We start from the raw sequence: 22,795 nt of genomic DNA on the forward strand, positions 1-22,795 counted from the left end.
AAAACCGCACCATCTGACGACACTATGCCTCGCGCATCAGCGTTGAAGTGATGGTCACATCTCTGTTTTGCGAAGTTAATGATTGGCTGGTTATCTCGTACTTAGTACTTGAGCGTGGAGTTTGGAGTCTGCCCTCCTGATAGATAAAACATAATTAGAGTAGCTTCGACTTGCCTAGCCTTTCTTTTTGCCCGCCGGGTGACTGTTCAGTCACAAACGTTTACCTTCTTCTAAACATCTGGTAACAATAAGAGCACGAGATGTTTACGCTGCTTGTGGTCTTGCTGTGCGTAACGTCCGTTCTCTCTGAATCTACCAAAGGTAAGTGGGTTTACCGGCGCATCATCATTAGATATAGACTCTTCCATAGTTGCACCAACTAAGAGCAAGTGAGAAGCCAGCTTCAGTGGCCTTGCACAATATAAAATCACGTACAATGACTGAATATGACTACACTTATGGAAAGGTAAACTTGTATCAAATGATGAAAAGTGTATTTTAGAAAAGTGGTTTTATTCTAAAATCCTGTGTGGTGATGGTTCCTTCCCCTATTGGAAGACCACTATTTACTCAGTGACTCCAGTCATACAGGCCTGTGTCTAGATACAAATGTAATGGGTTACTCAACATGGAACATCTAAATGATTGCTTCAACTAGTTGCTCTGGCTGATGATGAAAACGTATAGAGAATCTGTTTAGCTAAACTCAGACCATACACTTCAGTAAGTGAAAGGTGATGCAATCAGAGAGTGACACGTCAGTCTTAAAACCTCATATCATCCCTAATAGAATGTTGCGTTCTATTAGTGTCCAGGAGTTGTTTTTATCTTGTCTTGCCACACACCCTGTTAAGCATGTAAGACTGCATACGTCCAGTGCCATCTTGATCCTGGTCATAAGGTCAAGTTACAAGAGCACCGCTAAGGGTTATTGTTCATTACGTGGAATTACATAATTTGCAGCAATTTAAACCACCTCCATGAGCAATTCATCACAAATATTTAGATGCTCTCGGTGTGTCTGGTTAAAGCATACCTTCTAAGTAAATATCACTGCCTGTTTTTTGAATACTCAAGTACACAAACCGAATAGAATGGCATTAAAATAGTATCGACATCAAACTTTTTGTCTTTAACAGTTTTGTAACAAATCACACTCATCTATAAGATAACAGTAACCACAAAACTACTCACTTAACCAGTGTGTATATATCCTATGGGATGTAAGAGTATGTCTGGGGGATCTAACAGGCCTGTCTTCCTCTCATATCATGCTGTTTCCTGTGTGTTGTTTCAGGTGCGGGAGCAGCCCCCAGGGTGAACAATGACCGGCTGTACAAATTCAGCTACTCCACTGAGGTGATACTAGACAGATCCAGGGCCTTGCGAAAGGGTGGTGCTGGCTTCAGGATCTCCAGCGACGTGGATGTCAACTTAGTGTGGAGGCAGGCCGGTGACTCGGAAGAGCAGCTCATTCAACTGGAGGTTTGTTGTCATCGATGACACCCTTGATTATAAAGCTCAATTACAACCTGATGAGATGAGGTCATTAGGATGAGCCAATGAACCCATGTGTGCCGTGCAGCAAGAGTGCATGTCTAGATTTAGTCATGGGCTACTGGAAATATTTGATAGTCCCCCCAACACTAATTTTGTATTTACAAACACTGCCATTTATACAATGTTTCTGTCAGGTTGACGTGGTCATCTCTTTTTTCCTGCGCAGATCTCCAATGTGCGGGTTGAGAATGTGGCCCCCCGCTCGGCAAAGAAGAACATCTTCCAGGGCTCCACGACAGAGGGTCTCCTGGGGAACAGCAAGCTCGCCTCTCTGCAGAGGCCATTTCTGGTGCACCTGAGAAATGGAAAGGTAGGTCCTGAGTTTCCGTCAGGATGAATACAATGAATTGAATTGGAGAGAGACCTATGAACGTTGCATCCTTTCTCCAGACACGTTAATGTATGTGTGTTTTCAACGATTTATACAGCAAGAACAATGATTCAAGAATCAGGGTGAACTTTGGAAAATTGACATAAAATCTTTGCATCCCATCAACCATTATATGTAACACCTGATAATACTGAAAGGTTTAATATTATGTGATGATAAAGATTAGGCTATTAAAAACGCATTATCAGCATGTATAACTTTGCCTTTGAACATACCACACCACTGAACTGCAATGAGTCACCGCAGTATCATCATGATCTTCAGTGTTTCATTGATAACTATCCTGATTGATGTCATAGTATTAAATGGACTTGTGACAGACCATGTATGTGGTGACGTTGAAGGGGGATAAACTGGAAAGTTTGTGAATATGTGCAAAGGTCAGAGGGCTGCGTGGGCGGAAGTGTCCCAGGGCTTTCCTTGAGATCAGGTACAGGGGGAGGAGGGGAAAGGGAGAAAGAGGAACATAGAAATGCTTGAAGGGCACTTTGTAATGGGCCTCCAGAATGTGATTGTATCCCGTTTAGAAACAGTTTTATTAGATTCCAAAGATAACACTAGATTAGATTAAAATGGGTTAGGGTTAGGCTAACCCTAACAGCAGCTAGAATGTTTGGTGACAGACATGTCAGTTTTTTACCCAAGTGTCATTTATTGTCTGTGACCTTTACACCTTTGTAGTGTACTCTTGCATCGTGTAAGTTCATCTCCCACAATCACAGATACAAATAGAGCGGCCTGTATTTTACAAGACACCTTGCCATACATGCATATGTCTTGACTGAATGAATGTGACTTCACGTTTATTAGAGCTTAGTTCGTAGTTTAGTGTTACTTATACCTCATCTAAAATTCAAAGTAGAATGGTCCTGATTGCAGACGGACCTTCACTTTATAAAATTAAGTTGTGGAAGTTGAATCTAGTAGATTTAGATTAGATTAGATTCAACTTTATTGTCATTACACAAGTACAGGTACAAGGCAACGAAATGTAGTTTAGGTCTAACCAGAAGTGCAATAGCAGTAAGTGCAGGATATACAGTGTAGTGCAATAAAGTATGGACAGAAGCTATCCTAAAAAAGTGTAAAAGTGCAGTGGAAAGTGATTGCATATTACAGTTAGAAGTAGGGTGCAAAATGCAAATGTAAACAGTATTAGTATTAGTATTTGTAGGCATTGCGTGGACATCAGGTAAAATGTCCTGTCTGAGCTGGTCTTTTCCTTGTTGCGTAGACATTTCACGTGACCTGTTCTGATTGGCTCCTTGTACAGGTGAAGGCTTTCTATTGCTATAGGGCGGAGCCTGCAATTGTCAAGAACCTGAAGAGGGGTGTGGCCAGCCTGCTGCAGGTGCAGCTAACTAGTGGAAAGACAATTGAGGTAAATTATTTGATACTTACATATTTATTTAAATGTACCCGACTGTCTTAATTTAGCTAAATCTACCGCAAGGGAGGTTTGATGTATCTGATGGACTAATGCCATTGCCATGGGAACAGAATGATGTATCAGGAAGGTGCAGAGTGGAGTACAAGGCTGCCCAGGGTCAGGTGACACGCACCAAGATCCTGAATACCTGCAAGACGGCAGAAACTGGCTTCACCACGATCAGCAAGGTTAGCCAACCAAATGGTCACAAAATGGTCGTCATCTGGACAGACGACATGTTGTTTGTCATTTAGAAATGGGATACTGATTTGACTCCAGGTCTTCTCTTCTTAAAATGCACAAATGTACGCAATTTATGTTCTTCCCCCTCCTCTCTCTCTTCTTCCTTCCGTCCTGTGTTCCTTTACCAGGTGTTGGGTGTGAGCAGGAAGTCAAGCTCAGTAACAGTGTTCACCTTGGAGGACGGCTTCATCAAGTCTGCTGTATCTGAGGAGATTCACTTCCTGGTAACCAATGCTCGGCGCTCCACAGGTGCCAAAGTTTTGTCCAGGTGGGTGCAAGTCGAATGTAACTGAGCTCCAACGTAGACGATAGAAAAAAATCAATTTTACAGGTTCATAAATACATGTTATGAATTAGACGTACTGAATAGTTCATACTGAAAAGTATCATATTTGTTTTCCTCAGACAAACCTTGACACTGGTCGGAATTGAGGCTGGCCCCCTGGAGGTTGCAGGGAAAGATGTTACTGCAGTCGTCAAGTCCCGGGACGAGAAACTGGTGGCTGTGGGTGTGATGGCGGGCAAGGTCAAGTCTCAGTGCAAAGGCTGTCCATCGGTGAGGGGTTACACAGAGCACACACTGTTTCTTTTTAGAAACTATATTCACTTCCATGGATGTATCCTGTAATACTAACGCTTGTGTCCTTCCCCACCCCCCTTCTCTCCTCTCGTCCTCTCTTCTCCCAGCTGTGGGAGCAGTGGCAGGCTGATAAGAAGCAGCTGGAGCCTGCCAGCCTGTCCAAGGCCTCGGCTCCCAGGAGCTTCCTGGCTCTGATCCAGAGCATCAGGAAAGCCTCCAAGGATGAGATCCTCCAAGTGCTGCAGAGCGCCAGCAAGTCGTTGCTGTAAGCAGAACCTCTTTCCGCAAGCTCACTGACCTCACCCTCTCGTTTCACTCTCTCAAAGTATCCTTTTGGCACTGTCACTTTTTCGCAGTTGGCTGAAGCCATAAACAGTCACTGAATGGCCAAATGCTTACACAGCTTGGGATTGCTTTGAAATGTACATTTGCAATTAGTTAATACATTGTCACTGAGAAGAATCCAAACAAAGCAGTCATCTCTGTCATCCACTTCCCCTTTCCTAATTCTCGGATCCCCCCCATCCTTTTTTTCTCTCCCTCCCCCCCTCATGTCTGCAGGCCTCAGGTGGTGGACGCTGTCACCTCCTCACAGACTCCTGCCTCGCTGGACGCCATGCTGACCTTCCTCAACTTCACAGACCCCAAGGGCCTGGTCCTGCAGGAGAGGTTCCTGTACGCCTGTGGCTTCGCCTCGCACCCCAATGAGAGGATGCTCCGAGCCCTTGTGGTGAGTCACTTCCTCCTATGGTTGGGTTTCTTCACGTTTACCGGAGCACAACGCTGTTGCCAGGCTTTCCCCCATTGCCCTTTTGATTAGCTAGAGTTCTGATCGGACCATTGTAGCTAACCCAAACCATGAACATGGTGTCTATCTTTACTTAAAAAGGGGCTGAATCTTTTATTTTACACTTAATTGTTATTATGATTATTTGGGTGGAACAGTTTCAGCAAGATCCTTCATCATTAGGCCTGTCTTTCCTTAGTTTTTTTATTAATGTGTGGGTATTATTCTAAATGGCAAGGTTTGTTGCTTTCCCAGGACATTTCCAAGAAAAAGATTGGCAGTAATGACATCAGAGAGTCAATGGTGATCATCATGGGGGCCCTGGTGTTCAAGCTTTGCCAGGAAGGACAATGTGATTTACCGGTGAGCTCATTGAAAATGTTTCCTCTTTTGACATGGGTTGCCTGAACACAAATCTGTTCATTAATAAGTGATTTATAAATAGCACTCAGTTAAGTTATTTAAATGTCCTCTCCATACATGAATCCATATAATGGGTTCTCCTCCTATGTCCTCCCAGACTGTGGTGGAGGTGAAGAAGATGATTCTGGAGGGGCCCGACAGTACGGACAAGGAGTCTGAGGTCCAGATGTACCTACTGGCCCTGAAGAACTCTCTGTTGCCCGAGGCCATCCCACTCTTCACCAGATACACAGAGTCAGAGGTGGGGGCCTATAGCACCATCGCCCTAACCACCCTCCAGCGATACGATGTTGCCCTCATCACCGACGAGGTAAGGGTCAGGCAGGGTTTGAGGAGTTCAGTCAGATAAATATTGAAATTCCCATTGCAGAATGTTAATGCAGTGCACATGTCATTAACCGCAAAGCATTTATTATTATTTTTATTTTTTATCTGTGATTTGAAAGGTTCTTAATAAATTTACAGATTCATCTAATAATGGATCCTTACCTATTCACATATGATGTGAGGAGTGAAATGAATAAAAAACCTCCAACATGTCCATGCAGGTCAAAAGGACGGTGAACAGAGTGTACCACCAGAACCGACGGGTGTATGAGAAGAATGTGAGGGTGGCTGCCGCTGATGTCATCCTGAGCAGCAACCCTTCCTACATGGAGGTCAAGAACATGCTTCTGTCCATTGGAAACCTGCCGCATGAGATGAACAAGTACATGTTGTCCAAGGTGCAGGACATCTTGCACTTTGACATGCCTGCCAGGTGGGTTTTGGATAGGATTACATGGACGGGACATGAGAGAGTTGTCTTAACAGTAAGCTGTGTGTAAATCATGTATGAAAGGGTAATGCTAACACTGATGAATATCAAGCTAGACAAAACGAAATAGATACCGGGGAATCTCCAAAGTAAGGGTCTTTGATCTCCATTTCTTTTGTTTTCCAGCAAAATAGTTCGGCAAGCTATGAAGGACATGATTTCCCACAACTATGACCGCTTCTCTAAAGTTGGGTCCTCCTCTGCGTACTCAGGTTACATGGCACGTAAGTGACATTCCCTCTCTCTGAACCCCCCACCACCATCAGTCTCTGTACATTCATGTTGTTTGTCCAGTTGCGTGTAGTTTGTTTAAATGGTGCAATGACTACAAATAAAACATGTTAATAATAGGAAATCCTTCAGGCCCCGGAATGTGTTGATGTGTTTGCTGCATGCCAATATACTGACATATGGAATGGCATGGTTGCCATTCTGCATCGCGGCAAGTGATTAAACCACTCGCTGTCTTGCAGGTTCTGCTGATGTCACTTCCACCTATAGCTTGGACATCCTGTATTCTGGCTCAGGAGTAATGAGGAGGAGCATCATGAACATCTACGGTGCCACTAACGACGCGCTCCTCCACGGCCTGCAGGTGAGGCCTGCCGGCACATCCTACCTCGGGAACCCTCCTTCGGTTCAATGCAAATCCTCACGAGTAGCGCGAGGGAGATTACAGTGACACTGACATGTTCTCCTGCCTTGTTGTTCCCCAAAGGTGGCCATCGAGGCCCAAGGTTTGGAGACGCTGATCGCAGCCACGCCCGACGAGGGGGAGGAGGATCTGGAGTCCTTTGCCGGGATGTCCGCTCTGCTCTTTGATGTGCAGCTGCGGCCCGTCACCTTCTTCAAGGGCTACAGCGACCTGATGTCCAAGATGTTCTCCATGTCAGGAGAGCCCATAAACGTGGTGAAGGGCCTGATCTTGCTGTCGGACCACTCTGAGGTATGCGTGCTCCGCCGCCGTAGATGCACCTTTTGTTGGGGGGATCCATGTCTAAACACAGCTGTATCAACCTGTGTACATCTTGACAGTTGTACTGAGTTGCGTAAATGTTTAACTGCAGAAGATTAATAACCCTTCTAAATTATCATTGGCCAGACAGTTATCGCCATTGCTGATTGGGCCATTGGGTTGTTTGGTTGAATGCTTTTGTGCATTTCAGTCAAATTTGTGCATTACATGACTGAGTGATGGGAAGTTGACTCTCTCAAAACCCTCCCCTCCCTTTCCTGCCCTGCAGGTCATTCAGCTGCAATCCGGTCTGAAGGCCAACGCTGAGTTCCAGGGAGGTTTGGCCATCGACATCTCAGGAGGCATGGAGATTAGCCTGTGGTACAGAGAGTCCAAGACCAGCGTCAACAACAGGTAGGTCCAGGAGACAGCATGGCTCTACTGTTTTTAGAACTTCTAAGAACTGTGTAAGATACTTTCAGGGTGTTGATGTCTCACTAATGATAACATGATGTATATGAACCAAGACATAGGCAACAGGCTTTGTTAACATTATTTAGTGTTACCCTTGGCCACTGATGTTAATGGAAACAGCAACAGTGATGAAATCCTATTTGTTAAGACCTGGAACTTTATATGGTCTAAATTTGCTATTTGCCTCATGTCCCTGGTGGCACTGGATGAGGTCCAGAACGGTAAACAGGGACTATTCATGTCTGTCTAGCCAGTTGGGTATATGTAGATTGACGACATCCTTTAATTCAGCCCTCTTGTGTGCCGTCTGTCTGTCGGTGTTGTTGAGGTAAAAACGGGAGCTGATTACATCCGTCATGCAGTATTGTGTATATCACAGTACCAGGTGATGAAAGGGTTTCGGAATTGAATGAATCTAGATTGGCCATCTCAAGTTCCAACAGGGTTCCTTTGCCTGCCTGAATAAGTCCCTCTGAAACTAGAGGGCCCAATTTAGGCACTATAAAAAGTGTTACTGTGAGATACTATACTTTAATATTTAAGTGCTGCTGTACAGTATGTGACATAATCAGAACCAGGAACCTTCATAGAATATTTAAATAATATTTTAATGTTAATGGATAAAATTAAAGGGTAAGGCCTGCCCTACATGCCAAAGTGGGTTGGAAAATGTGAATCTGATCCAGTTATCCTACAGCCTAAAGTGATTTTTATTCACTTGGGCTGCTGTTTTAGTTTTATGGTGTTGCTGCCAGTGTGGGTGAATGACAGAGGCAGTTGTATGGATCACTGCAGTTGTACCTCTCTTCTGATAATAGGCCAGCAGGCTATCTATAGAAACAGAACAAACCAGCCTGGCATGACATGCCCCTACAGATAAACATGCAGAGATGGCTGGTGGACATTCTGTTTCAAAATACAGAGCTAGAGACCTAGCTGAAATATAAGGGTTGTGTCATATGTGGAGAAATAAGTAAAACAGAAACATATTTTAGGAACTCTTAACGTTTGTCTCGCGAAGGATATGTACAAATCTCTGTCAAACACAAGCTATTTAGATGTTGAGGCATGTTCAGTGAAACAAAATCATGAAAAGGCCCAGAAAGCCCATGGTTCCACCATGGCCTTAAGTAAAACTGTGTCGAGGTGGCTGTTGAGGATATCGCAATAGTATTTGGATATTTATGACAGGCCTTCCCACCACTCTGAATTTTGGAACTATTTCCTCTGGAAAACGTTCCGGTTCACAGGGGGGCTCTGGTGGTCACTGGGAATGTAACGGTGGACATGGACTTCGTTCGCACTGGAATGGAAGTCAGCTTTGAGACAGAGGCGTCGCTGGACTTCGTCACAACCGTTCAGTTCTCTGAGTATCCCTTCCTGGTGTGCATGCAGATGGACAAGGCAACCTTCCCTTTCAGGTAAGCTCTGCACTGAGAAGTTCTTGGCTCCATCAAGCTTGTGTCCATTTATATTATGCAGAAGAACAGATCTGGTAGATGACAGCACAACAACTTTGGAGTGGAAGAAGTTCAGAATAAATCTATTATAGGACTGAGCTATCATTGATGAAACTTTTTATAATAAAAACAAATGATTGTCTTCCTTCTTTACAGCGAGTCCTTCAGTAAATATGAGAGTCTTCCATCGGGGAAGAGTTTTGTGTCGCACAAGGCAAAGAAGCAGCTGGTGCCAGGTTCTGAATTCCCTCTCCACCAGGAGAACTCCAACATGTGCAAGAGAGTGTTTGAGTAACACTGCTGTGAAAATCTCAAATGGACAGAAACTCAGGGGGCAGGATACTGACTTTTGAGTCCTACTTGACATTCTCGCTTGAGAAATATATATATATATATATATTTTTTTTTAAACAAACAGATTTAGGAACACCTATCACACCACAGGCAAAAGTAGTGTAATAGCATTGCCAGAGTTGTGTGTTTTTTCAACCAACACATGCAATGTTTACATTATTAGGAGTTTTGAAGCCATTTTTAATAGCCTTTTGCGATATTTTTTCTATATTTAGTTGAATATCTTTCTCCCAAACGGTACATGTAAATATGGTATTGTGTAAGTCCTACAAATTAGACCAAAGTAATCACATTCCCATAAACTACACTGTCCATTTGTTTATGGATTAAGGCATTCTTTTTGTTTTATTTGTGTCATTCATGCTGCGTCCAAAGCACAGACAACTAAACAAAGTATCTTAAATGGACTCTCAGCAGCTAAGGTATTTGAGAGACTACTGGAGGACCAAATCATGCAGCATTAATTCAATTGTATTTTTGAAGTTGAATTAATTGTTCTTATATACTTAAAAATCTAATGTCAAAACAATCTCTATCAATAGAAAAGTGAGTAGGCCTATTTACTGGTTTCTAATGTTCTCCTACTGAGATAATTGGGGCGCATACAGAAGACCTTTTCATGATCCCTAATAAATGTGAGTTAGAATAATTATTTCCAAGTGACAATATGCATGCCTGTAAGTATGAAGACTTTTCCGACAGCAAAAAACTCATTTTTCCATAATGTGTTAGGTAGGTAATTGAACAAAATAAATGGTGCACTGGAAATCCCCTAATCCCCTATACCTCTTTGGCTTGTATGTGTATGCAGATGTTGGAATGTACATAACATGTGCATTTATGGTAATACAGCCATGTGTTTTTATAACATTTATGAATAAAGATATGGAAACTTATATGTAAGGTGTCTCAGATTACAACTGTGTGTGTGTGTGTGTGTGTGTGTGTGTGTGTGTGTGTGTGTGTGTGTGTGTGTGTGTGTGTGTGTGTGTGTGTGTGTGTGTGTGTGTGTGTGTGTGTGTGTGTGTGTGTGTGTGTGTGTGTGTGTGTGTGTGTGTGTGTGTGTGTGTGTGTGTGTGTGTGTGTGTGTGTGTGTGTGAGTGAGAGAGTGTTGTGTGTAAGAGAGAGTGAACCTAAGAATTGGGTAAAGCCCTCAATTTGGTTGACTCACCAGGTGACTCACTAAATCTCTTTGCCTCGTGTAGTGTCACAGTTATGACATCAGAGCCCCTCCCCTCACTGTCATCCGGGCACAACAACTGGGCCTCGATGGAGATTCTTTAGGAATGGCAGAGAGCAGCTGGGAGCGGGCGGGTGTCTGCCTGTCTCGCCCTCGCCAAGGCAACCAAATCAACACTCTGATAAACTGTCAGGTTGAACTTAAGCCTTAGGCCCCGGGTAAAGTTTCAGCACAGCAGGAGATAGCTAACCTTGCACACTGCCAGACGGCAGATCTTTAATGAGCGTGACTCTCAGGGTAAATCAATGTGTTTCTAATAGGTTCTACTTCTCCTTTCTACATATGTGCCCATGTCTCTTGTACTTGTCGGCCCTCTGTTTGTGTCCCTGTACAGATTTAACTCCTCCCATTTCCCCCTTCCCCCCATTTGGTCTGACTGTATAAGTAAGAGTAAAATAAATAGAAAATGTAAAGGGGGCGTAGATAGGCAAATAGTTAATCATATTTAGACAGCATGCCAGTTCTGGAGCACTAGGGTAATGTGAAAGGGGAGGGGGGGTAGGAGCATGGGGATCAAAGATAGAGCTGATGAGCAGACAGGAAAAGAAGGGATGATTGTCGGGGTCAGTGGGATGTGGGATGAGGGGGCTGTGATAAGGACATTTTAGGGGGTGATTGAAGCTATTGCTTTTGAGAACAAGGCATAGGAGGAAAAAACCTCTATCAAGAAGCAGTGCTCAGAATGATCTGTGGAACCATCGGCATCCTCCTGTGGACATTATTGGACCTGCAGATGGTAATGTGTGTAATTTGACACGAGATGGGGATATGCCAGACAGGGTTTCCCCTTTGGCAGCACAGTTTCCCAAAGTTTCATAACATTAGTAGATACTGACCAGGTTGAAGTCATGTTGCAATGCATTCATTGCCTGTACAGTAAAAAAACATACACTTACCCACTGAACAAACTGTTAGCGCTACTGTCTGTCATATATTATTATTATAAGTCAAATTTCAGGATTAGAGCATAGGATTTGGACCCATATTGTCATGTACAGATTTCAGGGCATGGACACAAGTTTAACCTTTGACCTACCTCCTCACACATTATCATATTAAGACAGTGACAATTCAATATAGCTTGCATTTTTATTTCTTCTAAACACCTGTAAAGGCTTTCCAATTTACAAAGTGTTCATTTCAGTCCAGTCTACTGTCAATATCTCATCTGTAAACGTGCAAATATTGCACTGGTTCTTCTAACAAGGCATCTCTTCATTGTCAACCAGACCTCTTACACCTTCTGAGTCAGCCACACTTAAGTCCACTGAACACATATTTTACACATTGTGTGTAAAATGTGACACTGTGATCAATTTGGCCACTAGTTCACCTACATTCTCTTTCTTTATCTTCTTTTCACGTATCTGTCTTCAACCTTTCATTGCCTTCCAAAAACAAGCATTAACAGAGTAGTCTCCTCAAAGCAATGGGTTTGTTGGATGTTGTCAAATTTGGACTTTCAATTTCCTTCAAAAAAGGGGTCGGACATAAGGGTACAGTACACCAATCAGAGCTATGCTAAGATGTTAAATTATCCATCAACAATAAATTGGTTATCCTATACATAACGTACACTCTCTGTAATCATAAACATTTACTGCTACATACAGAATATTGCTGTTGTCCAGTTATTGTTTGTGTTATTATTTGTGAGACGTTCATTGCCAAAGTTAACAGAGAACAACATAGAGCACAACATGTTTCTGAGAGTATTATGTTACTTTCATTGCATTGTTACGTTGGTCACTTTTAACCATAGCATTCAACTTCAGATTTAAAAGCACGAGTTAACATGGTATCCATGAAGTATGCACAAAATTGGAGTTTAAAGCTTTGACATTCAAAATAAAAGCTATACAATCAAATCAGTGGCTATAAACGGTGTATTCATGCCTCAGACATGGTTTCAATGTGGCCTGCCAACTGTTAACCTATGTACCCAAGAGAATGTACATGCCCTCAAGATAGAAATTCTCTGTTGCATACATATCAATATTTCAACCATTCCATTAAATGCTAAACATCAGACAAGAAATATATGAAAAACATGAACACAGTAAGAAGCTATGATTTACAATATGTGGGGTTTATATTTATATTGTATGATAACCGGCTGGTATCATAGGGCGGATAGAATAACAATGGTTATTCTGTCTTTTTATTTATTTTACAAAGAAAAGTAAGTAAGAATTGTTTCTGATTGTGTCTGCTGTGCTTGTTTTCTGTAACTTGGTATTCTGTAACTCTGACCATTTTAATTAATATAAGATGGACATACAAGTCCTCAGCTTGGTAATTATCATTTGATTGATACAACTTGGTGACTATCAGGTACAGTGGGCCAAAGTGCTGCTTGTTTTAATGAATCCCATAAAAAACATGTACAAAATAGTCAACAACTGCCCCTAAAATTATAGTATAATCATTTGACAGTAAGTACTTAGTAGTTTGTGAGAGTTGCATTTGTTCATCTTGAATCATTCAGAATTTCATTAATAATTGAACTGACCAATCATGAATAATATTATTAGTTATTATCACTGGCTTACATTTACATTTAGTCATTTAGCAGACGCTCTTATCCAGAGCGACTTACAGTAAGTACAGGGACATTCCCCCGAGGCAAGTAGGGTGAAGTGCCTTGCCCAAGGACACAACGTCAGTTGGCATGACCGGGAATCGAACTGGCAACCTTCGGATTACTAGTCCGACTCCCTCACCGCTCAGCCACCTGACTTACTTTCATATAAACAAGAGAGTAACCAAGATCATCTATGGCCCAGTTGAACACAAACTGTACAAACACTGTACCAACCCACATTATCTGCATTAACGTAAGGCACTGAGAATATAGTTGTTACAAGGACATAAATACATTGAACGTTTCAGGTACGTAGACTGACCAGCAGCTCCAGCTCCTGCATGCTACATTTGGTTAAAGAAGAAATAACAGCAAACGACAGCATTTGTCATGACCACACGGAACTCAGAGAGCACCAGGGGTCCAGATGTTACTATGCAACATTGTTAAAATCAAAAGGAAACACAGTTTTAGACATGTGGGTCTTTGTAGGCCTTGATTGACTATGTCAATATATTTTTTTTTTAAATCCTAAAAATGGGAGAAGGAAAGGGAGGAAAAAATAAAACAACACTTGTTACTGAGATTGTCAATATATTATTGCACGTATAATTTACACTAAAATTGGACCATTTACAATGAAACAGCAAATCTCCATGTTGCCTGTAATCACATTTGCTGGCTGCTTTGCAAAGTCTGAACACACACATACACACAGACTTGTAAGCCACTTAAATATGCACCAATCTCCTACTCCTTTACACGATAAGTGTAAAGATCATTCTAAAACTCATAGAGGAGGTTGTCCCCTAAAAAGCTTTGCTTAGCTGAGTCCCTGAGCCCATCTCTGCTTGGGAAACCTTAGCCCCAAGTACAGTATAGGACCGACCTATCGCCCCCTGTACAAACCACTAGGCATGTGGAGAGGGCCAGGGCACGGCCTCGGTTATTCTGAGACACACACTTGGTGAGTCTCTGTTCTCGTCTTATTTCTCCAATCGTCACATTTGCTCTGGCATACAAGAAGGATGTCGCATATACACATCCACATATATATATATACACACATATACTGTATATATATATATATATATATATATACAATCAGTCATACAGAAATTGGGCTAGCATGAACAGTGTTGTGATTTAAGAATCATGGAGCTGAGCTATATCAGATGAAGGACCAATAGTCTTTTAAAAGTAATGGAAAAGGGTAGAATTATTTAGAGATGAAGATATGACTTCTAGATGGCTCCAAGGATGATGAAAAGTGTGTGGTTCAGTTTCAGATTGATGATTGAAATACCTCTTCTGAATTTACTTGGATCAGATGAAATGGATCCCACGGCCACAGATTAAGATGCATGAGGGAGTGAGAGAGAGAGAGATAGAGAGAGGTAGGTAGAGAGACGAAGAGAGAAATTGAGAAATAGGGAGGGTTGGAAGGGAAAGGGAGAGACGTTTTCATAATGATATCGTAGGAACTATTCATTTTTATTGACTGATATCACTAAATAGAACACTAATAGCATTCACTTGCTGAGGAAATATGTACATCAGGTAATAGAGCAGATTGTCAAAGGGACCATTTTACTAATTTAAAGTACTTCAATCAAACTCAAAACATGTTGCGCTCAAACATATTTAGGGAGTAAACAATAACTTTGCAATACTATTTCCTTTTGAATAACAATATTGCAGTTACAACACTGCTTTTAAAAAGAGGAAGCCAGTACTCTACATTGGGCTTCATCAAAGCTGTGCCAAGTCACTATTGCAGAAAGGCCGCGGCCTGAAGGCATAGCTTTACAGAACAGGAACTTGTCGCAAAGACTAAAGGCAAAAGAGCTATACAGTTGAAAGTGACGAGCAGTGATGTGTGAAGAGTTTCAAGCGCAATTTAGGGGAGGGAGGAAAAAGGCAATATTGGAAATGGGTTTAGGGCAGGACAGGCTCCTCAGAAGACTCCTGAGAAAGAAAAGAGAAGAACAGTGAGGCAACATGTGCATGATGCAAAGTGTGCAAAGCAGGTCACACAGCTAAAGAGAAAAGGCTTGGCATGCATTAGTTATGCATGCAAGTCTGGAATGCCGAAAGGTCCAAGTTGCAAAAGTTAGAAAGAAACCAAAAATGTGTGTATGTCAATAAAGTATGTGACTCGAGGTCCTAACTGTCCTTTGAGATAGTCCTGGTCAGCTCCAGTCACTGTCTAATGAGTCTAACCAGTGTGCTGCCAGTAAAATGAAACTCCTGGCTTAAAGTCCATCACATCAATTGAGTTTTAATAGTTGTCTGGAAACATGTTACTTATACTACCTCTTAGCTAAGGATTGCTTGTAAAACGGATAACCATATCGCAGGGCTGCCCTGATTAAAGGGTCTGAAATGACATCTATGCTTTTTATTTCCTGTTTGCCGACATGCATCTTTGAGGAACTCACAGACAAGCATTGAAAACATATCAGACTGAGGAATCCGTTTTTTTTAAGTCAGGGGATTAACGTGAGGCGGGTTATAACCAGAGCAAACCCATGCTTCATTCTGAGGCCGCACCATCAGAGCACGGTTGTTTGTTTACGTAAGAGTTGAGGTCAAAGGTGATCTCCGCCTCCGCTCCTCCTCCATTTGAGAAAAAGGGAGGGAGGGGAGGGAGGAGGAGGGGACTATAAAAAGTTGACCCCACCGCAGCCTCACTTCCAAAGCTCCCGGCAGCTAGCTCTGAACCTGATCCCTCGGAGCAGCTGTCCTCTCCCTGCATCAGCACAACAAATACTTTACATTGCCTGACCTTTCCCTCTCCGTCGCTATCCCAGCCATGCCTGCCCCCCTCTCCGCTCTCCCTCAGCACCTTATCTCACCACCAGTGAGCCCTCGACACATTTTCCCCCAGCCCCCCCCCCCCCCCCCCCCCCCACCCAGCCCCCTTCATGCCACCGGCACAGCACCTCCGTCCCGGATCACCCCCACCCCCAGGACCCCCTCTGCCGCCACTCCAGCTGACATGTATCCCTCACGCATTTGGATCAAAACGCTGACACATTAGCTGAGAATGGGTGGCCCCAAACTGTCAGTGTTGGTGTGTGAGACCGTGTGTGGGTTTTTGAAAAAAGAATGGTGAAGGTTTGCTTTTACCTGGAGGGGGGAGGTTTAGACGTGTCGCACAACAAAAGTTATTACAGTTAACTGGTTAACAGGTTAACTATTGTTACAACATTGTAATGTGTTTATAATGTGCTGCTGAGCATACAGTACATGTATGATGTGCTAGATCTTTCTATTTAATGTGTATCTGATTCAGAATAGATGATTATGGGATTATGAATATATATTGATTATAATTATGATGACTACAGGGGAACATATACTTTTAAAGAGCTAGTTGGAACCAAAGGTTAATTCTATAATATGCCACTAAAAAGAAAGAAGAGAATACTGTATTCTTCTCTGTGGGTTTAAACCAAAACATCCCGAGCTTTGAGTGGAGTAAAGAGCAGCAAATTAAGACTGGACTGTCTTGTGAACTATGATAGTTCAGGTCACCTTTATGTCAAACCCCAAGAATACACTGTGTAAACACAGGCTTGTGTAGCGTCATACAAATAACCCGCCGGTGTGTAATGCAGAGAAGAAGGAACACAACTGTATGTCTCGCCACAGACAGATCAGGGCTGATAACCCTACCTCCCGATTGAGCAAGGGCCAGCCAGAGGACCTACCACCCTGGTCGAGTTACCCCTGCGGGTGTCAAGAAACTGGGCAGTGTCTATTAACGCTGCGCCGCCACCAATGGCTGCTGCATTAGCACCATTCACTCCAGTACAACGCAAACATGGTGGCCAACATGTTGTAGCATACCAGATCATCTGCAGTGAAATGACATGCCTCCTCTAACATGAAGGCTGGCGCTTATCCAGGCCCAAGAACTCTAACATGGACAGCCTCTCTCTGTTACAGTTGCAAACGTGTGAATGCCTGGAGAAATTCATCACGCTGGAATGATTGCTGCACATTCTGTGAACAAACAACTTCTTCCTGAATGAAACATACAAATTTGAGTGTTTGCCCGTGCAAGAAGATACTGTACACTGCCACTGGAGTGCAAAAACATGTTAGCATTTTAAATAGATTAACGTTTTGGTTTGGTGTCTACCCACCCATACTGTGGTCTTAATGTGCTGTAAGTTAGTGTTAACACTGGATACAATCACGTGCACTTGGATGGATTGTCATCTAAGAGGTTAAATGTAATTTACAAAAGAGGCCTTCTCCTAAGACTGGCCTATTCACTTTATACTGACCATGTGATTTGACATGGTCAAGATGTCTAGGTCACGTCATAGGCTAATAGCAGTCAGGTTACGTTGGGTTTATTTTGGGGCAGTCAAGTAATAAAAGCATTTCAAGACACTCCATGTTAGTGTTTTGTAATAAACAGTATACAGTGGTGCTTTTTATAAAAACTGATATATGAGCCCATGAGATCATATAATCCAAAAGCACTTACGTGTGTGCTACTTCCTCTGTGTTATCGATGCTCCACCACGAAGCTCATGGTGGTGCCATCGAAAGAGGGTGGGGCGATGATCCGGGGCCCCTGCTGCGTTGTGATGCTGATGACGGGCTTTCCGTCCGAGGTGGCAGCAACACCCCTGGCGGTGACGTGTCCCCGGCTCACGGGCAGCACCGGGTGCTGAACGCTACCTCCAGTGGCGCTGTAGTACGGGCTCTCCGCCCCAGTCATGTTAGCCTCCTTCCCAGCATGCGGACCTGTGTGCTTTCCCTGGGGCTTCTTACTTGCGTTGTCATCCTCCATCCTGGACAGTCCTTGGGCTGACACTGTCTGGGTGGGGAAGGCGGGTGAGGGGATGAAGCTCGGGTAGATCATGTAGGTGGGCGCGAACGCCCCTGGGCTGAGTGCCAAGGGGGAGATAGACATGGGCACAGGGGTGACAGGGGTCATGGGGTTGATGGGCGGCTGGTGGGCTGGCATGGGCACTTCCACAAACTGTCCAGTCTCAGGGTCGAAGAGGCGTTTAGTGGCAGGCTGGACCGGGGTGTCCACTAGGTAGCACTGACCAGTGGTGGGGTCCAGGAGCATCTTCCTCTGGATCTGCTGGTAGGAGTCCACGCCCGAGGGGGTGGGGGAAAGGGTAGGGATGGGGGGGGAGAAGCAGAACACGTGCGGCTGGGGGGGCTGCAAGGACGCTGGCACAGAGTTGTGGTAGATAGTGGCCGGTTGGGGGTCAGGGGAATGTGTCTCCATGACAATAGGGGTATGCCTTAGGGGTAGAGCCGAAGGATCGCATCTCTTTGTGTCATCGATAGTGGTTTGAATGATTGTGGTCGGGTTGCCAGTTAGCTTACGGTCTTGGCTTGGAAACTTGATTTCACCTACATAGCCTTTCACAGGTATAGTCAGATAGTTTTCAGATTCCGGGTTGCCAGGTTTGGAAGACTGTTGTTGAGCACTGATGTCTGTAGGGCTGTTTTTGAGCCTAACCCTGTCCACTGGGGCTCTTCTTGTGGGGGATATTTTGAATGACAGTGGGACTTTTGAGGTATTACAGCTGATGCTTTTCATAGGGATAGAGGGGGTTTGGGACTGAATGCCACTTTGAAGTGAGTTGTTATGAGTAGAACTTGTGCTGACTGGTGTCTGATTATTATTCCATAAATGGAACACGCTTTTGTTACTAAAGGTTTTACTCTGTTGTGACTGAATTTTAAAAGTATCCTCATTATATGGGACATGTATAATTTTCACAGTTTCTTTATCCTCTCGTGCGTTGCGTGTTTCTGTCATGTTCACAAATGTTTGAGGTTCAAAATGTGTCAGTCTTTCATTACATGATGCTCCACCTGGCTCCTCTTCTAAGTCGGCTTTCACCGGCCCACCTTGCTCTTCCCGGGCAATGAGTGACAGAACGTGGCTGTCGGTGATGGGTCGAGGAGCCTGTGTTTTACGTTTCCACTCATTTCTGTCAAACACATAAAGCTGTTCCATAGTTTTTACAGCAGCTTTCAGTTTCTCTAGAGCCGCTTGTTTGGGGATTTTTGTTTCAGGTTTCCTTTCTCCAGTATCAGCCGATTTCTCCTGCCTCGTTTTTGCCGTTTTTGTTTCAATATTGAACTGAATTTCGGATTGATCGGGGTTAGCCTGTTTGGAAAAGACAGGTGCAACTCGGCCCGTTATTCGAAAAGGGGATGAGGTTTCGTGTTTGGCATTTTCCGGGGGAACCTTTGGAGATGATCGGTCAGCATCGTTTTGTTTACGTAACGGCGTATCGGACAACTGGGCTCGTTGTTTCAAATTGCTATTATTCACAGACTGGCACTTTATCACGATTGGAGATGGAGATGGGGTCTTATTTGTTTCCTTCTTTGAACCTTCATTATTCTCCCGAATTTCTGCTGATACAGGAGGGTTAACTTGGGGCCTTTGTTCGCAGCTATCCAATGAAATAGACGGATATGAACTTTTAACCAATTTGCGCACATCTCTCACCTGATAAATGGGAGTTTGGAACTTAACCTTGTTGTCTCTAATATCCCTGACTGTGAAGTGTGGTATCTTATCCGACACAGCCAGCACATGACACTTGGAGTTACCTGCTGTCTTCATTGGGTTTACAGTGGTATAACCTATCTTAGGAGTCAACAAGTTTGCAATGTTTAGAGGGCAAAGTTTGTTTTCTTTTACGCTTCTTAGGCATATTTTTATCTCAGGTACCTTTTTTGCGTTTCCATATCCCCCCATACCTAAATGTCCTTCCCCGCCCACTTTAAGACTCAGGGGCGCATTTATCCCAGGTGAATGTTGAGACAGCTGTTCTCGCGCTTCCTGATCTTTAGGAAGAAGCTGAGAACTTGGAACGAACAAGTGAGATAATTTTGTTAGCTTGCTACTTACAGCTCCAGTGTCCAGTTCATTCCCCCCTGTGTTATTTTGTGTTGAGGGTGTGTCACCCAAAACTCCATCGACTTCAGGCTCCTTTTGAGGCTCCTGCTCTCCATCCTTCCAGGATTTGAATGCACTGTTTTGACTACGGCTAAGCGGTCCTCTCGAACTGTCAATTGGGTCCTTTTTTATGTCAACTGCTAGCTCAGTTGTCGGCCGTGCGCCTTCTAAAGATTCGGTCTCCGTGTCGCTACTTCGTTCTTCTGAGGTGTCACAAGAACCGGGCCTGCTCTCTTCCACCTCTAGCTCATCCAGAGAATTAGGGGTGAATCCCGAGCTTGTTTCTGAGGACTGTCTTGGTAAGCCTCTCCTCAAGCCTCTCTCTCTCATGTCTTGATCCTTGCACTGAAAGCATGGGGAGTGAGAGGGATATGTGTCTCGTATTTCCCCCCGCTCCATTTTCCGTTCTTGTTCAAACTGCATCTTTTTGGATATTACATTTTTCAAAAGGCTTGAGGCGAAAATTGCCTTCTTGTGTGTGTCTTCCATGCTGTCCACAGCGTCACTGTGTTCGTAGCTAGCTTCACACCCTTGCCTGCCTGGCGCGTTGCCCGTAACCTCATCCTTGGAACGTGATCGTTTCGCATTTTCGGAACATTTTGGAAGCCTTCCTCGTTCAGGTAACCCTGTTTCAACATTACAACGAAAATTCAGTGTTTCTGTCAGTGTAATAACCTCTCCCTGTCCCGGTTGACCTTTCATTTGTATATTTTTTGTGGATGAGGATTCTTGTTGTGAACTTGACATTTTCTTATTCAAAGCATACATTCTGGTTTGGGGCACTTTCTTGTTACATGTAGCCTTGCCATTCCTGTTTTTTAACTCAGCATGTTTACTAATTTCTAACTGGGCACTCTTATGTGCGAGAAGATTATTTTCTCTTCCATGTGACATGGTGCCATATTTTAGGTCGACATATGCCGACCACTTGTTCAAGCCAAGGCTGTATTCTGACATGGAAGACTCGCTTGAAGTGCTTAAATTAATGGCATCAAAATAGGGGCATGCCAAACTTCGGAAAGACTTGGCGGTTAAATTACGCACCTCCTTGTCTGCATCGTCGAGTTCACTGATTGAACTTGACGCACCGCTGGAATACTCATTAATATCTTTACCCCTTAATTTGGTAGCGAGGTGCTGGCGCCCTGGGGCGGGGATAAAGTACTGGGCTCTGTCGCATAATGTCTCCGCTCTGGCGTCAGTGCTTGTAAAAAAGAAATGACTCCCATCTCCCATATGTTTGGTATGATAGCAAATGTTTTCCTTCTCAATTATATTGTTAGAGTCGTTTATGGCTCGAGAAGAGGTCTTAATGGACAAGTGAATTTGGCCTGACGGATTTCCACTACCGTTTTGGTTTTTGAACGCGCTTTCATCTGAGCTGGCGCATTTGTCCGAATCACAAAGATCACTCTCTTGCTCGGTGCTGACAACTGCACCTCCGGCGCGTTGGAGTACATTATTATTATGCGCCTTGCTACTTTTCACTTTTGTCTGACCCTTTCCCTCCACTATCAAAGTCCCCTCCGCTGTTTCGTCACTTTCAAAAGAGGCATAATCCACAAACGAGTACACAAGATTATCGTCCTCCAAATCCCAACAGGTTCCCCGTCCAAAGTCATAATCGACATCATGGTCGAGCTCTGTCAGTTGGATTTCATGAGTGGTTATGTAGTGGGACTCATCCTCCACTGTGTCAGGCTCACAGTGCTCTGCCTCGGAGAGCACCACGCTCGCCGCGTCGTCAGACTCACTTTTACTGTTTAAATACATGTCCGTATATTGTAATTCCTCACATTCACTGCCAACATTTTGTAGGTTGTCATCATGGAACTCGATTTTAGGTTGGAACTCTCTTGTGTTCCCATTTTGAAAGTCCACATTGCAGTTGGGAACTCCTGTCAGAGACGTTTCCACTGGGGGCTCGTCCACAACGGTCCTGTCAGTCCAGTCGCCCTGTGAGTGCTCATGATAGTCCTTTGAACATATTTGATCAACATTATCATCAAGCACTCGAACTCCGGGACTCCTGTCTCCAGAGGTGTCACTGTTGCATTTGAACACAGCGAGCTGATTACCTTCGCCGGTAAAAGTCACTTTCACAGTTTTTGTGCCCTCTGATTTCATATCAAGCAGGTCATCCAAATCAACGTAATTGGATTCGAGGCTTTTTGTGTCAGGTTGGCACTTGTCCTTGTAATTATTGTCGACTGGGAGCAGCTTTCTGTTTAGTCCAGTGTGTTCTTGGTAAGTGAGAGTTTTCTCAACTGCTTCCATTTGTCTGTTTTCTTACCGTTAGATGGTCTTTGTTTGCGATGTTATCTAGACACGGGACGGAAAACTCTGCGCGCAGGAGAAGCTTGGGAAAGCGAGAGAGACAGCGCGCGCGGGGAGGGGAACGGGGGAGCAGTGAGGGTGAAGGTTGAGGGCGAGAGTCAATTTTGAGTCTCCAGGAATTCCCTTCTCTCTGATGTAATTATATGTCCTCGATAGATCTTCTATGGAGTGTTTGCTCTCACACGCTGCTATCTTGACAACAG

General features: G+C 43.8%; 2 protein-coding genes across 3 annotated transcripts; one reads left to right on the top strand and one right to left on the bottom strand.

Moving 5' to 3' along the window:
* The first annotated feature begins 233 nt into the window (after window positions 1-233).
* mttp (microsomal triglyceride transfer protein) lies at window positions 234-10,369 on the top strand. The gene is made up of 18 exons (XM_067250246.1): window positions 234-321; window positions 1,298-1,485; window positions 1,727-1,870; window positions 3,225-3,332; window positions 3,452-3,568; window positions 3,752-3,891; window positions 4,029-4,179; window positions 4,311-4,468; window positions 4,765-4,933; window positions 5,246-5,353; window positions 5,511-5,723; window positions 5,962-6,173; window positions 6,357-6,454; window positions 6,704-6,825; window positions 6,949-7,176; window positions 7,475-7,599; window positions 8,910-9,080; window positions 9,276-10,369. The coding sequence occupies exons 1-18, from the start codon at window positions 261-263 to the stop codon at window positions 9,412-9,414; spliced, it is 2,652 nt and encodes an 883-aa protein (XP_067106347.1). The 5' UTR covers window positions 234-260; the 3' UTR covers window positions 9,415-10,369.
* Window positions 10,370-13,409: 3,040 nt separating this feature from the next.
* LOC136956352 (uncharacterized protein C4orf54-like) lies at window positions 13,410-22,606 on the bottom strand. Of its 2 annotated transcripts, XR_010878221.1 has the most exons (3): window positions 17,802-22,606; window positions 14,604-15,265; window positions 13,410-13,828 (listed from the first exon to the last, which is right to left on the bottom strand). XR_010878221.1 is itself a non-coding variant. In XM_067250255.1 (2 exons), the coding sequence occupies exon 1, from the start codon at window positions 22,530-22,532 to the stop codon at window positions 17,823-17,825; it is 4,710 nt and encodes a 1,569-aa protein (XP_067106356.1). In that variant the 5' UTR covers window positions 22,533-22,606; the 3' UTR covers window positions 13,410-15,265; window positions 17,802-17,822. The 2 variants fall into 2 exon arrangements, 1 of the variants encoding a protein (XP_067106356.1); XM_067250255.1 differs by having other exon boundaries at window positions 13,410-15,265.
* Between the last annotated feature and the right edge of the window lie 189 nt (window positions 22,607-22,795).

Source organism: Osmerus mordax, chromosome 14 (genome assembly GCF_038355195.1).
Source record: "Osmerus mordax isolate fOsmMor3 chromosome 14, fOsmMor3.pri, whole genome shotgun sequence".
Lineage (NCBI taxonomy): Eukaryota > Metazoa > Chordata > Actinopteri > Osmeriformes > Osmeridae > Osmerus > Osmerus mordax.